Genomic DNA, 12400 nt, shown 5'->3' on the forward strand with positions numbered 1-12400 from the left:
CCGGGAGCCCAACGTGGGATTCGATCCCGGGTCTCCAGGATCACGCCCTGGGCCAAAGGCAGGCGCTAAACCACTGCGCCACCCAGGGATCCCCAGAGACTTCTGCTTTAACTTGCCTATCTCTAACTTGCTACTTTCAAGTAGCATGCATCTACTTGAAACTTTGAGCTACCCTTTTTTTTTTAAAACATTTTATTTATTCATTCGTGAGAGAGAGACAGAGAGAGGCAAAGACATTGGCAGAGGGAGAAACAAGCTCCCCTTGGAGAGCCCGATGTGGGATTCAATCCCAGATCCCAGGATCATGCCCTAAGCCGAAGGCAGACATTCAACCACTGAGCCACCCAGGTGTCCCTTTGAGCCACTTTTCTGTAAAAAAAAAATTTTTTTTAAAGTCCCTAAAATTACACAAGCTTCAAACTCCACAAAACTCAGATCCACCCTGCCTATGAGTTTTGTATTGTCTCCCAAATTCCTACCTATACATTACTAGCTCTTCATCTATAGGGACACCCAAGGTTAAGAAAAGTAAAGTAACATGCTTGAGGTCACAGGAAGGTAAGTGCAGGAACCAGAATTAGAAACCTGGTTAACTAGGAAGCCCTTAAAATTTTTCTACCATTACTGCTTTCCAAATCAAAATGGAATGGAACCAACATGCATATACACAACACCCCTATCTCTATCCTGCTGCACCCCCCCCCAACCACGCACACACACCATCTCCACCCACACCCTCCCTTACTGCAACAACACAGGTGAATGAATTCATACCACTGGAGATAAAACCAATTACCAAACCACAAAATTATGATTTATTTTTAAAGATCAAATGGATTTATCATTCTACCTTATCTAGGTTTGCATTAGTTCAAAAAGTTCCCCATTACTTAAAAACATACCAAATTAACAGATACAAAGAGAAAAATCATATGATTGAAACCAGTGAGGATTTAAAAAGGAAAAAAATCTATAATCAATCCTGATATTTCAAAAAGAACATAAGCATTAGTTGATAACCCCTTGGCAAAAGATGTATACTATAGACACCTAAAATAAAGCATATTACTTAATGTGAAAATGGTGACACATGTCCACCAAAAGGAATATGGACCACCACCTCCATTACTATTCAACACTGTGCGGGAAGCACAGAGTGATGCAATGTGATATATCAATGAGAGGTACAAAAATTAGGAGTAAAACTAAGTATCTGAATAAGGAGAAAGTATTCAAAAAATCTGAGAGAATTCAATGATAAAATTAACTCAAAAATTCAGTAACGTAGAGGAGGTGTAAAAAATTAAATCTACTGAAATCAGTAGCCTTCATCCATGCCAAGTAATATCCACTTAGAGGCCATAATGGCAGAAAACACTCAGCACCTTATAAACTACAGATAAATAACTCGTATCCCTAGTATATAAAGAACTTTTAAAAATTAAGGCAGGGGGGTGTGCCTGGGTGGCTCAGTCAGTTAAGAGTTCAACTCTTGACTCTTGATTCTTAGGTCACAGTCTCAGAGTTGTGAGATTGAGCCTCGCATCAGGTTCAACCCTGGGCAAGGAACCTGCTTAAGATTCGCTCTCTCCCTCTCCTTCTGCCCCTCCCCCACAAAAAAAGAAAAAAATTAAGGCAGGGATATGGGGGATGAGGCCAAAAACATGACAGAGAAATGACCAAAAAACATACACAGTCCATAAAGATGGAAGAAAAAAAAAAACACTGAATACATGAAAAGATGTTCAACAATTTCACACATATGAGAAAGTAAAAATAAAACTACTCCGTGAAATAAACCAAAACCAAAAGGATAAATATCGCATGACTTCACTTCCAGGAGTCCCTAGAATAGCAAAGTTACAGAGATAGAAAGTAGAAGAGGGATGGAGAGGGGATTAGGGAGCCAGTGTTTGATGAGTACAGACTGTCTGTTGGGGATGAAGAGAGAGTGCCAGAAACATACAGTGGTGACGGCTACACACATTGTAGGTATAGTTAATGCCAATGAACCATATGCAGAAAAACAGTCAAAATGATAGATCTTGTTGTATATACTTTATCACACTAAAAGAACAGCCAAAATATATATAAAAATATATATATATATACTACAGACACCATCTCTCACCCATTAAATTGGCAAAAATTATCAAGTGTAACACACACTGTTGGCTAATAGTAGAGAAATACGCACTCCCAGGCACCACTGGGAGGAATGCCAAGTTGGAATCCTCCTTCAGCAGGAATTCTTTTATCACTATGTCATACAACTTATGGGTATCTAACTTTGGACCCTGCAATCCCACTCCCAGGAACAGACTCCCAAATTACATCTCCGACAGCACAAAACTACATACACAGACAAAACCCTGTGGCGTTACTTATAATGACAACCCTGGAAATGTCCTAAACACCCGTAAGTAAGAGGTTAAATAAACTGTTACAAGCCCACAATTACATATGATGCAACTCTTTAAAAATCACAGAGAAGATATTTAAGAACTGATAGGGAGTGAGTTCAAGAATATTTCAAGTGGGGATCCCTGGGTGGCGCAGCGGTTTAGCGCCTGCCTTTGGACCAGGGCGCGATCCTGGAGACCCAGGATCGAATCCCACGTCAGGCTCCCGACATGGAGCCTGCTTCTCCCTCTGCCTATGTCTCTGCCTCTCTCTCTCTCTCTGTGTGTGACTATCATAAAAAAAAAAAAAAAAAAAAAAAAAAAATATTTCAAGTGAAAAAAGGGCAAAAGAGCATCTATAGTATGCTCTTATCTTGTGTACAAAAGGAAAAACAATAAAATATATACAAGTATCTGATGAAAGTATAAAGAAAAAACACAGGAAGCATAAACCAGAAACCATTGAGGATGGGTGGGAACACTTATCATAATTACCCTACTATTAAAAAAAGGTTAAAATATGCTCAATTCACTCTAAGAAGAAAATCATGCAAAAACAGTCTTATTACATAAAATCAGTTACACTAAAGCTAGTGATAATAGCAGCTAGCATCACTGGATATTAGGCATTGTTTTAAACACTATATTTATAATCAAGTGAGTTCTCACATCTCTGAGGAATATATGCTATACCACTGACTGCTTTCACAGATCTGGCCAGAGACACAAAAAGGTTAAACAACTTGTCCAAGTGCAAAAATTTAGATTTAATCTCAAACCCTATGTCAGCTACTACTTTAATGCTTTGTAACAGAATTAAATGAATTCTCGGTCCATCCACATGGAACATTTCAAACCTCAAAACATTACTGATTAGAAAATATTAACATTCTATTATTAAATATTAATGACTCCTTACAAAAATACTGGCTTCAAAGATGCCCAGGTGGCTCAGCGGTTTAGCGCTTGCCTTCAGTCCAGGGCGTAGTCCTGGAGTCCCGGGATCGAGTCGCACATCAGGCTCCTTGTATGGAGCCTGCTTCTCCCTCTGCCTATGTCTCTACCTCTCTTTCTCTGTGTGTGTCTCTCATGATAAATAAATAAAATTTAAAAATATTGGCTTCCCCCAAAAATCAAAATGAAGACCAGTAATTGTGTGTGATTATTCAAGGTCATGCAAAGGGGTTAGAGAAAGGCTTAAATTTGCTAGCAAAAGCAGAAGCAACTTAGTTTAAAAAAAAAAAAAAGAAATCAACTGGATTTCATCAAACTATAAAACTTTTGTGCTTCAAAGGAAACAAACCATCAAAATGAAATGCCGCCCCCCTGCATGGGAGAAAATACATGCGTATTTTCTATCTGCAAAGGACTTGCATCCAGAATAAAGAATTCTCACAGTAATAAAAAAAAACAAAAAACAACCAAATTGAAAAATGAGCAACAGATTTGCAAAGACATTTTTCCAAGGATAGACAGGAAATAAGCACATGTTCCACATTATTAATTACTTGCATTATTCATTAGGAAAATGCAAGTCGAAACCAATGAGCTACTCCTTCACAGCTGCTGGGACAGCTAAAATCAAAAGTACAGACAATGCCAAGTCCTGCCAAGGATGTGGTGCAACTGGAATCCTCAAACAATACTGAAGGGAATATAAAATAACGCAGCTGCTTTGTAAAGTATTTTAGCAATTCCACCAAAGGTTAAACAGAGTTACCACATGACCCAGCAAACTGACTCCTAGATAGATGCCCAAATGAAACAAAAGCTTATGTTCAAAAAAAAAACACTGTTATGTAAGCTGCATTATTCCTAATAGTCAAAAAGAAGTTTGGATACATGCTACACATGATCAAGCTTGGAGACGTGTCAAGCAAAAAGAAACCAGTCATAAAATCATATGATTCCATTTATATAAAATGCCCAGGACAGGCCAATCAATCCACAGAGACAGAAGGATTAATGGTTGTCAGGAGCTGAGTGAGGTGGGCTAGGAAGTAATTGCAAATGAGTTTAGATTTCATTTTAAAGGCAACAAAAATATTTTGAAATTAAATAGCAGTGATGATGGCACAATTCTGTTAATATACTAGAGCTACTGGATTATATACTTGTAAGTATCTCAAAAAAGCTGCTAAAAGTCATTCTAGTCTCTTGGTAGATTCAAAGGAAAGAATTAAGACAAGCTATTTAACATTACCTTATATCATTTATAGTTATAAAACTCACATGTCTTATAGAGCTTGAAGATTCATTTCCAGAAGATAACTCAAGCCGGCCAAGATTTCTTCTTCCATAATTTGGGTATTTGCGCCTGCATGACCTCTGCCTAGACTGTGACAGCAAAACCACCGAATCAGACTGAAACATAAACATACAAATGAAAATCAACACCCAAATAAGTACAATCGTCAGCAAGATGGGCATTCTTTCAAATTCTAAAAGGCATTTAAGTCAAAAATAAAAAAACAATAATTCAAATATATATACACACCTATAGTTAAAATAAACTTGGTATTTTTACTTTTAAGGTACTTAGAAGGGATCCCTGGGTGGCTCAGGGGTTTAGCTCCTGCCTTCTGCCCGGGGCGTGATCCTAGAGTCCCAGGATCAATTCCCACATCAGGCTCCCTGCATGGAAACTCCTTCTCCCTCTGCCTATGTCTCAGCCTCTCTCTCTTTCACTCTCTCACTCTCTCTCTCTCTCCCACCATGTCTCATGAATAAATAAATAAAATCTTTAAAAAAAAAAAAAAGGTACTTAGAAGACATGGCTAATGAGGCATATTATATCAGCATTTTCCAAACTAAATTGTCAGTAGTTTTGCCATTCATACTATAACAGCAACAACCCCAAAAAGGGATAGCTCGTAATTATATAATTTAGAGGTGAAAATATATATTCATATATTATGATGCTGTTACCAACATTAGAAACATATCACTGTTTGTGTACACAGGTATCAAGAAATATCTAAAATAATCCTCAAATATTAACCCCACTTGCTTCCAGATTATAAATTTTTAGAGGATTTGTTTTCAATATTTTTCAGCTTGACTTTAATTTTTAAAATATATTTTATCAAAACAAAATAATTAAATAATCTTTAAAAATCATCCAAATAAATTAGACTGCATTTATATAAAGGGTGGAGGGAAGCATGCTATTCCTCAAACACTGAAGCTGTATGTGAAATCACTCAATGAAAGTACATATTCGGGATCCCTGGGTGGCGCAGCGGTTTGGCGCCTGCCTTTGGCCCAGGGCGCGATCCTGGAAACCCGGGATCGAATCCCACGTCAGGCTCCCGGTGCATGGAGCCTGCTTCTCCCTCTGCCTGTGTCTCTGCCTCTCTCTCTCTCTGTGACTATCATAAGTAAATAAATAAAAATTAAAAAAAAAAAAGTACATATTCCTTGAACTGATACACAAATTAATTTTCACCTTTGTGTCTTATGTTTGATAATCACTGGTCTCTTATTTTGATACACAACTGGCTGATCTTAAAATGAATTATGCTTTCCTTAGTTTGTCAGCACTGATTTTTGTTAAAACAAAAACTCCTATTAATAAGTTCCATGACTTAATTTGTAAACACAGATGGACCAAACTACCCTTAAGAAGAAGAAAAATCTCTCAAAATACATATTGTTTTAAAATAAGTTTGAGGGCATTCTCTACGTAAGAAGCCTATAAAGAACTGTAGGACTGAGGGCACCTGAGTGGCTCAGTCAGTTAAGAAATGCAGGCACAAGATAGTAAAAAGAGTGCAAACAATAAAAGAAAACCCTAGAATTTCACTCTGGAAGATGAAGCTGAAGGGTTCAGGATGTAAGCAAAACAGTGACAGACTAAATTCATGAGTTAGGCTAATAGAAACTTGTAATTCAGAACCTCCTATGTGTGGGAGAACACGCCAGGCTTTGGCTGTTCGATCTAAGGGTACTACTGCCTAGACCTCTGGGTAAACTACAGATGAACACTAATTCAAAGAAACTACAAATCCTGTTTGGATTAAGGCAACATAGGCTTGACAGTGGCCCTTAGGAGTTTACCAGAAGCAAATCCTCTCTAGGGGAAGAAATATCATCCTAGGCTTCAAGTTATTTCTAACATTTAACATTCACAGTCAAAACCACAGGCAACAAAGAAAATGTGAAGCTAGGGCAGCCTGGTGACTCAGCGGTTTAGCGCTGCCTTCAGCCCAGAGCCTGATCCTGCAGACCTGGGATCAAGTCCTGAGTCGGGCTCCCTGTATGGAGGAGCCTGCTTCTCCCTCTGCCTGTGTCTGTGTTTGTGTGTCTCATTCTCTCTCTCTCTCATGAATAAATAAAATCTTTAAAAAAGAAAATGTGATGCTAAAAAATGAGAAAAAAATCAATAAGCAACGGAAACGGGAACAAGATATTCAAATAATGACATTATCAGACACAGATTTTTAAAGTAAGTATGGCTGGTTTTTAAGAAATTAAAATAATGAGAACTTCGGCAGACAACTTGAAGCTCTAAAGAAAAGGACTAAATAAAAATTCTGAACTGAGAAAGAGAATAACTAAGAACACAATAGATTTAACACCAGATTACACACAGCTAAACAGAACTAACGAAGTGGAATAGAGGTCAGAAAAAAAAAATTCAGAGTGGACAGCAGCCTAACAAAAGGGAATCAGCAGTAAAAATCTAATATATGTGTAACTGCAGTGTCATGAGGAGGGAAACATATAGTATGCAAATGCTAGCCAAAGGAAAGCTAGCATAGCCATATGAAGATTTTAGAGAATAAAACATTACTAGAAATGAGTGAAAATTCATACTGAAAAAAGGTTCAATTCAGTAGGGAAAAAGGAAATTCTAAATGCATGTGTACCAAATAATATAGCTGCAAACCACATAAAAATAGAAATCCACAAACATAATGAAATTTTAACACCTATCTCACTATAGGTAGAAGTGCAATCATTCTGAAATGGCACAAGGCATTAACTACCAAGCAGAATATACACATATCCAATGATCCAAAAACTGTACTCCAAAGCATATACTTAAAAGAAATATGCACACAGATGCCGAGAGATATATACAAAATGTCGAAAGCAGAATTATGACTAATAATCAAACATAAAAACAACCCAAATGTCCTTCAAGAACAGACTGAATAGCGGCATGTTCATCAAGCAATGCAAACAGATGGACTTCACCTACTCACAGCAACACAGATAAATCTCATGTAGTCAAACGACTAAGCCAGATAAAAAAGATTTGCATACTTCAGGATGCCACTTAGATCAGTGTTTCTTGATGTTTTTGTAACATCACTACCCTACAGGAAACTCTGAACTTTTTTTCTGATTTGCTCCTCTACAAAATATAATGCCATAGATCTACACTGCCACTGTTTACACACCATGTATTACTGTGCTTGTGCTTTGCACATGAGAAGGTTAAGTATAAAGCTTAGACTTTTTACTCAATATAGGATTAAGAATCATAATTTCTGAGTTAAAGATTAAATTGAAAATTTTAAAGCACTTCACATTTAACTTTCTAACTATTCCTTGAATTTTAATTTATATAGACTGTAACATACCAAAAAACATACCCAAATTAGAACTATGAATACATAAGAACAGCAATATAATCAAATTTTTAAAATCTTGCAAAACTTATTATTCCAGCAAAAGTAAAGCTTAATTGAAAAAATGTATTCGTTTCTTAAAAATTATTTTAGTGAATTTAACTTTCAAATTTTTTTCATGAGAAAACATCCTAACTCGGGGCAAAGATACTCAATATTCTTCTTCTCAATACTTGACAAAATGAGTTGAATCACTTTTAAACTAAAGATAAAAATTATTTTTACTTCATTCTCAATGCCCAAATCACATACAAAATTACCAAGTATCAAGCTTAAACAAGGCACATGACAGCCCAGCACACACAGGCCATCTGTCAGGACATGCCTTCAACACTGAGTGGTCAACTGAAAGCAAGTCCTGGAAACACAATCACTTTACAACCAAGTTTTGTAGCAGTGATCTTGAAACATTTTGCTCATCTTCCACAAATTAATGCTGTTCATGTTATGTTCATGAAAATCAAAAGAGAAACTAAATATTAAGGAGTAAGATTTCCTTTGGCAGGATGAAGCTTTGGAGGGTCACAAACCATTGTAAGTCTAAGATTTTTCTTTTTTTTTTTAATTTTTTTTTTTAATTTATTTATGATAGTCACACAGAGAGAGAGAGAGGCAGAGACACAGGCAGAAGGAGAGGCAGAGACACAGGCAGAGGGAGAAGCAGGCTCCATGCACCGGGAGCCTGACGTGGGATTCGATCCCGGGTCTCCAGGATCGCGCCCTGGACCAAAGGCAGGCGCTAAACCGCTGCACCACCCAGGGATCCCCTAAGATTTTTCTTTTATGTGAATATCTGGATAAACTTGAAACAGACAAAGCTAACCAGCAGTTTTAGAAGTCAAAGGGTTGGCTAGTTGTGGAAGTCAGTGAGTGGAAATGCACCTAAAATGCCTGTGATGGGCCTGTAACATTCCAGTTCTTGACCTGAGTGGTCATCAGACAGTAATTTTCCAGAATCCTTTGGCATTGTTAGGCATTGGGCTACTTCCTTCCCTCAAGCTTCAGACCACTCTTTCCTAACAGCTGTACAACCTCATGTCTACTCTTCTTTTAAATCCCAAACAGAAGACTGTGAGCAAGAAATATTCTACCTCAGGCAAAAGTTACTAATATTCTTACTGAACCAAAAAGAAGCATAAATTCAGTTTAATTTCTAATTATTCCTAAGCAAATAGAATTTAGGTTACCTTTTGTGTGAACTGGAGAGTCTTCCTTTTTCTTCCTATTATATAAAGATTTCTTTCCTCTTCACCTTTCTCTATTCTGAAGTCTTCCAACTTCCTACAAATAAAAGTATCCAGTTATAGGAGTTAATGAACTGATGCATAAAGTGAAGAATATAAAGAGGAAAAACTAATCATTTTGACTTAGGGCAAAATAAAATTATATATTTTTTAAATTAATACAGAAAGTTCCTGAAGTTATAACAAAATAAGTCAAGCTCTAGTTTTATGTTAGAAATTTAATATAATCTCAGAGACAGGAGGTCCTTTTTTCATATTTAATACAGAAATATTTGTTTGTTTGTATTTTCATTGACCCAATACAGCCAATGCAAACAGGATCTTTCATAATGGCTACTCAAAATCTCCCTATGTATTTTCCAATATTGTAATTCCTTTCTCTAAAGAAATAAAAGAGAATCCTCCTCTAAATTTATTCAAACTTCATGTTTTATAATTTTTAGAAAATCAGAATAGCAGTGTTACTCATACTTCTAATCACTTACATCTCCAACTAACATGATACAAAAGAAAGATTGTTATTGTGACTGACTTCATTCAACACAAGGGACCTTCCACCAAGAGGAAGATACTGAAGTTAATTTTCCTTCTCTATGGTTAGAAAATTCATGTGACTGTCCTTTTTCTACAATTTGAACATTGTTGAAAACATACAGCTTTGTGTTCTGTGTTCACTTTAAAATCCCACTTGGGCCACTTTCAAAACTGACATATTGGCCATGCTTCAAGATACAAACGGATGCTCAAAAGAGTATGCACACAAATGCCCTAAGATATCTTTTATCTTTCATCTGAGATAAAAACGGATTTCTACAGAAATTGCATTTTTCTCTCGGTACATCTCCAGCCCACACTCAGAATACAGTGGAGCAATACTGTATCCACAGAGCAGCTCTAAATCAGACTCAACCCTTCACGAGTTGTCAGTTTCACCAATTTTATGTGTATTTAAGGAACTATATAAGGTTTTTCACTTGTAGCCAGATGAAATTCTATCCCATAGCTGTACGCTTCTCTTTGTTTTGAAAATGAAACACTACATACACTTCATTCTCAACCAATAATAAAGCAAAGGAACATTCTAGGCCTTCATGAGTATCATCTTCAACTCTGCAATTCCATGGCTAAATGAGACCGTCAATTAAGGGATATTATAAAGATCACATAAAATAATATGAAGAATATAAAGAATCAGCATGAACAGAATGAAGAGAGTCTCTACTATAACCGAATTAAGACAAACTAAATGCCTGAAATCCGGCCCCAACCAGAACTGTGTCTACTGGGAAGCAGTGCTGTATATTTAGCATTCTGTCCTTTGGGGTCATCTCACACTTTCATTTATTACCTAAATTTCTCACAATGGACACATATTACTTTCATAGTTGGAAAACTTTAATTTTCTCTTGATCCACATCGAATACCAGCTTAAGTAAACAGTTATGTCAAATGCTCCCACTAAAGGACTGTCATCAAGAGCACTGATTGAGGGACCCCTGGGTGGCTCAGTGGTTGAGCGGTTGGTTGCCTTTGGCTCAGGGCATGATCCTGGGGGCTGGGGATCGAGTCCCGCATCGGGTTCCCTGCAGGGAGCCTGCTTCTCCCTCTGCCTATGTCTCTGCCTCTCTCTCTCTGTCTCTCTCACGAATAAATAAATAAAATCTTAAAAAAAAAGAGAGAGAGAGAGAGAGAGAGCGAGCACTGATTGTTACCAGATCATTCAGCATCTCCTTTACAAAATCCCATATGTATTTTAGAATACAGTACTGCAAAGAGTTACACTCTTCTTTGGGAAAAATTACAGCGGACAGCTAGTTGACACAAAAATTCCATTCTCCTTTTCTTCCTTTGAAACAGAATCTCAGTTTCTATCTAGGCTCTCTGCTGCTCTAAATACAATCTATCACCAAGCTAAGTATGGCCATATAACAACATTCTGGTCCATGAGTTATGAGCAGAAAATGTCAAATGCAACCATTAAGGCTGCTTAAGTGAAGTCCCTCAACAAGAAATGTCCTTATTGTCTGTTTCTCTTCCTTTTTCTGGCCTAAATCTCAACCTCCATCACAAATGAAGATATATGATTGCCACTGTATCAAGTCCAACTAATCTTGGACTTTGAGGTGACTTTAAGATTGGAAGCCACACTCTAAGATGGAGATCAGAAACAGAGGAGCCAGAGTTGGTGATTAACCGGGAACCATGATTCCAGCCTAAAACTATCTCCATTCTTCCACGTTAAGAGAATAAATACTTCTTTAAGGAACTATTCACCAGGTCTTTCACTCCTGCTATTTGTATGCTTCTCTTGTTTTTTGGGTTGTTTTTTTTTTTAAGATTTTATTTATTTATTCATGAGAGACAGAGAGAGAGAGAGGCAGACACATAGGCAGAGGAAGAAGCAGGCTCCATGCAGGGAGCCCAATGTGAGACTAGATTCCAGGACTCCAGGATCACGCCCTGGGCCAAGAGCAGACACTCAACCGCTGAGCCACCCAGGCGTCCCACTTCTCCTGGTTTTAACAACAAAAAGTATCCCAAAATGACACTTTTGAGTTCTGACGCCTAGGCAACTCAGACATAATTTTAAGGCTTAGTCATAGCATAGCACTATAGGATGGTGATTTCCTGTATTTCTCATCCCAATACCAGATTTTGCTTTTCATTACTTTGTGTATTTATAAACATTCTTAAATTCACTGCATAGTATGTAAGTACTACATTCCTCCACCAATTACTGAAACTCTTCTGCATCAACACATGAAGGACATACCTTTACAAAATTACCTTCAAAGAATTAATTGCGACATTAATAGAATACTGAACATTTCAGATATCAATGAAAAACAACATTTGCTACCTGTCTTTCATTACCTCAAAAATCAGGTTACAACTCAGTAGCAAGAAGACCCTACTGCCCAGACTATAACTGTGAAATATGTCCCACTTTAAGAAAAACCAGGCTGCTTAAAAGAAAAGAATGATTCCACATCCAGGATGAGAAATTTAGAAGATAAACTTGTAACTCCTTGCCATGCTTGATAACAGGGACGCTATAGAAGGATACTACCTGTCATTTCAAAAGGATTCAGGAGGCACCTCCAAGTGGCTCTTC

The 12400-nt window shown here is 37.2% G+C and overlaps 1 protein-coding gene across 2 annotated transcripts in view; it reads right to left on the reverse strand.

Moving 5' to 3' along the window:
* Positions 1–12400, reverse strand: part of BRWD1 (bromodomain and WD repeat domain containing 1) — a 119283-nt gene that overhangs the window by 51004 nt on the left and 55879 nt on the right. Inside the window, exons 20-21 of one of the 2 annotated variants that reach the window (XM_072806994.1) lie at positions 9229–9322; positions 4635–4739 (exon numbers count right to left, since the gene is read on the reverse strand). In XM_072806994.1, the coding sequence (XP_072663095.1) occupies positions 4635–4739; positions 9229–9322 (199 nt within the window). Of the gene's footprint in view, positions 1–4634; positions 4767–9228; positions 9323–12400 lie in introns of both variants that reach the window. The other variant, XM_072806993.1, reaches the window with a different exon arrangement.

This window comes from Canis lupus, chromosome 30 (assembly GCF_048164855.1).
Source record: "Canis lupus baileyi chromosome 30, mCanLup2.hap1, whole genome shotgun sequence".
NCBI classification, from domain to species: domain Eukaryota; kingdom Metazoa; phylum Chordata; class Mammalia; order Carnivora; family Canidae; genus Canis; species Canis lupus.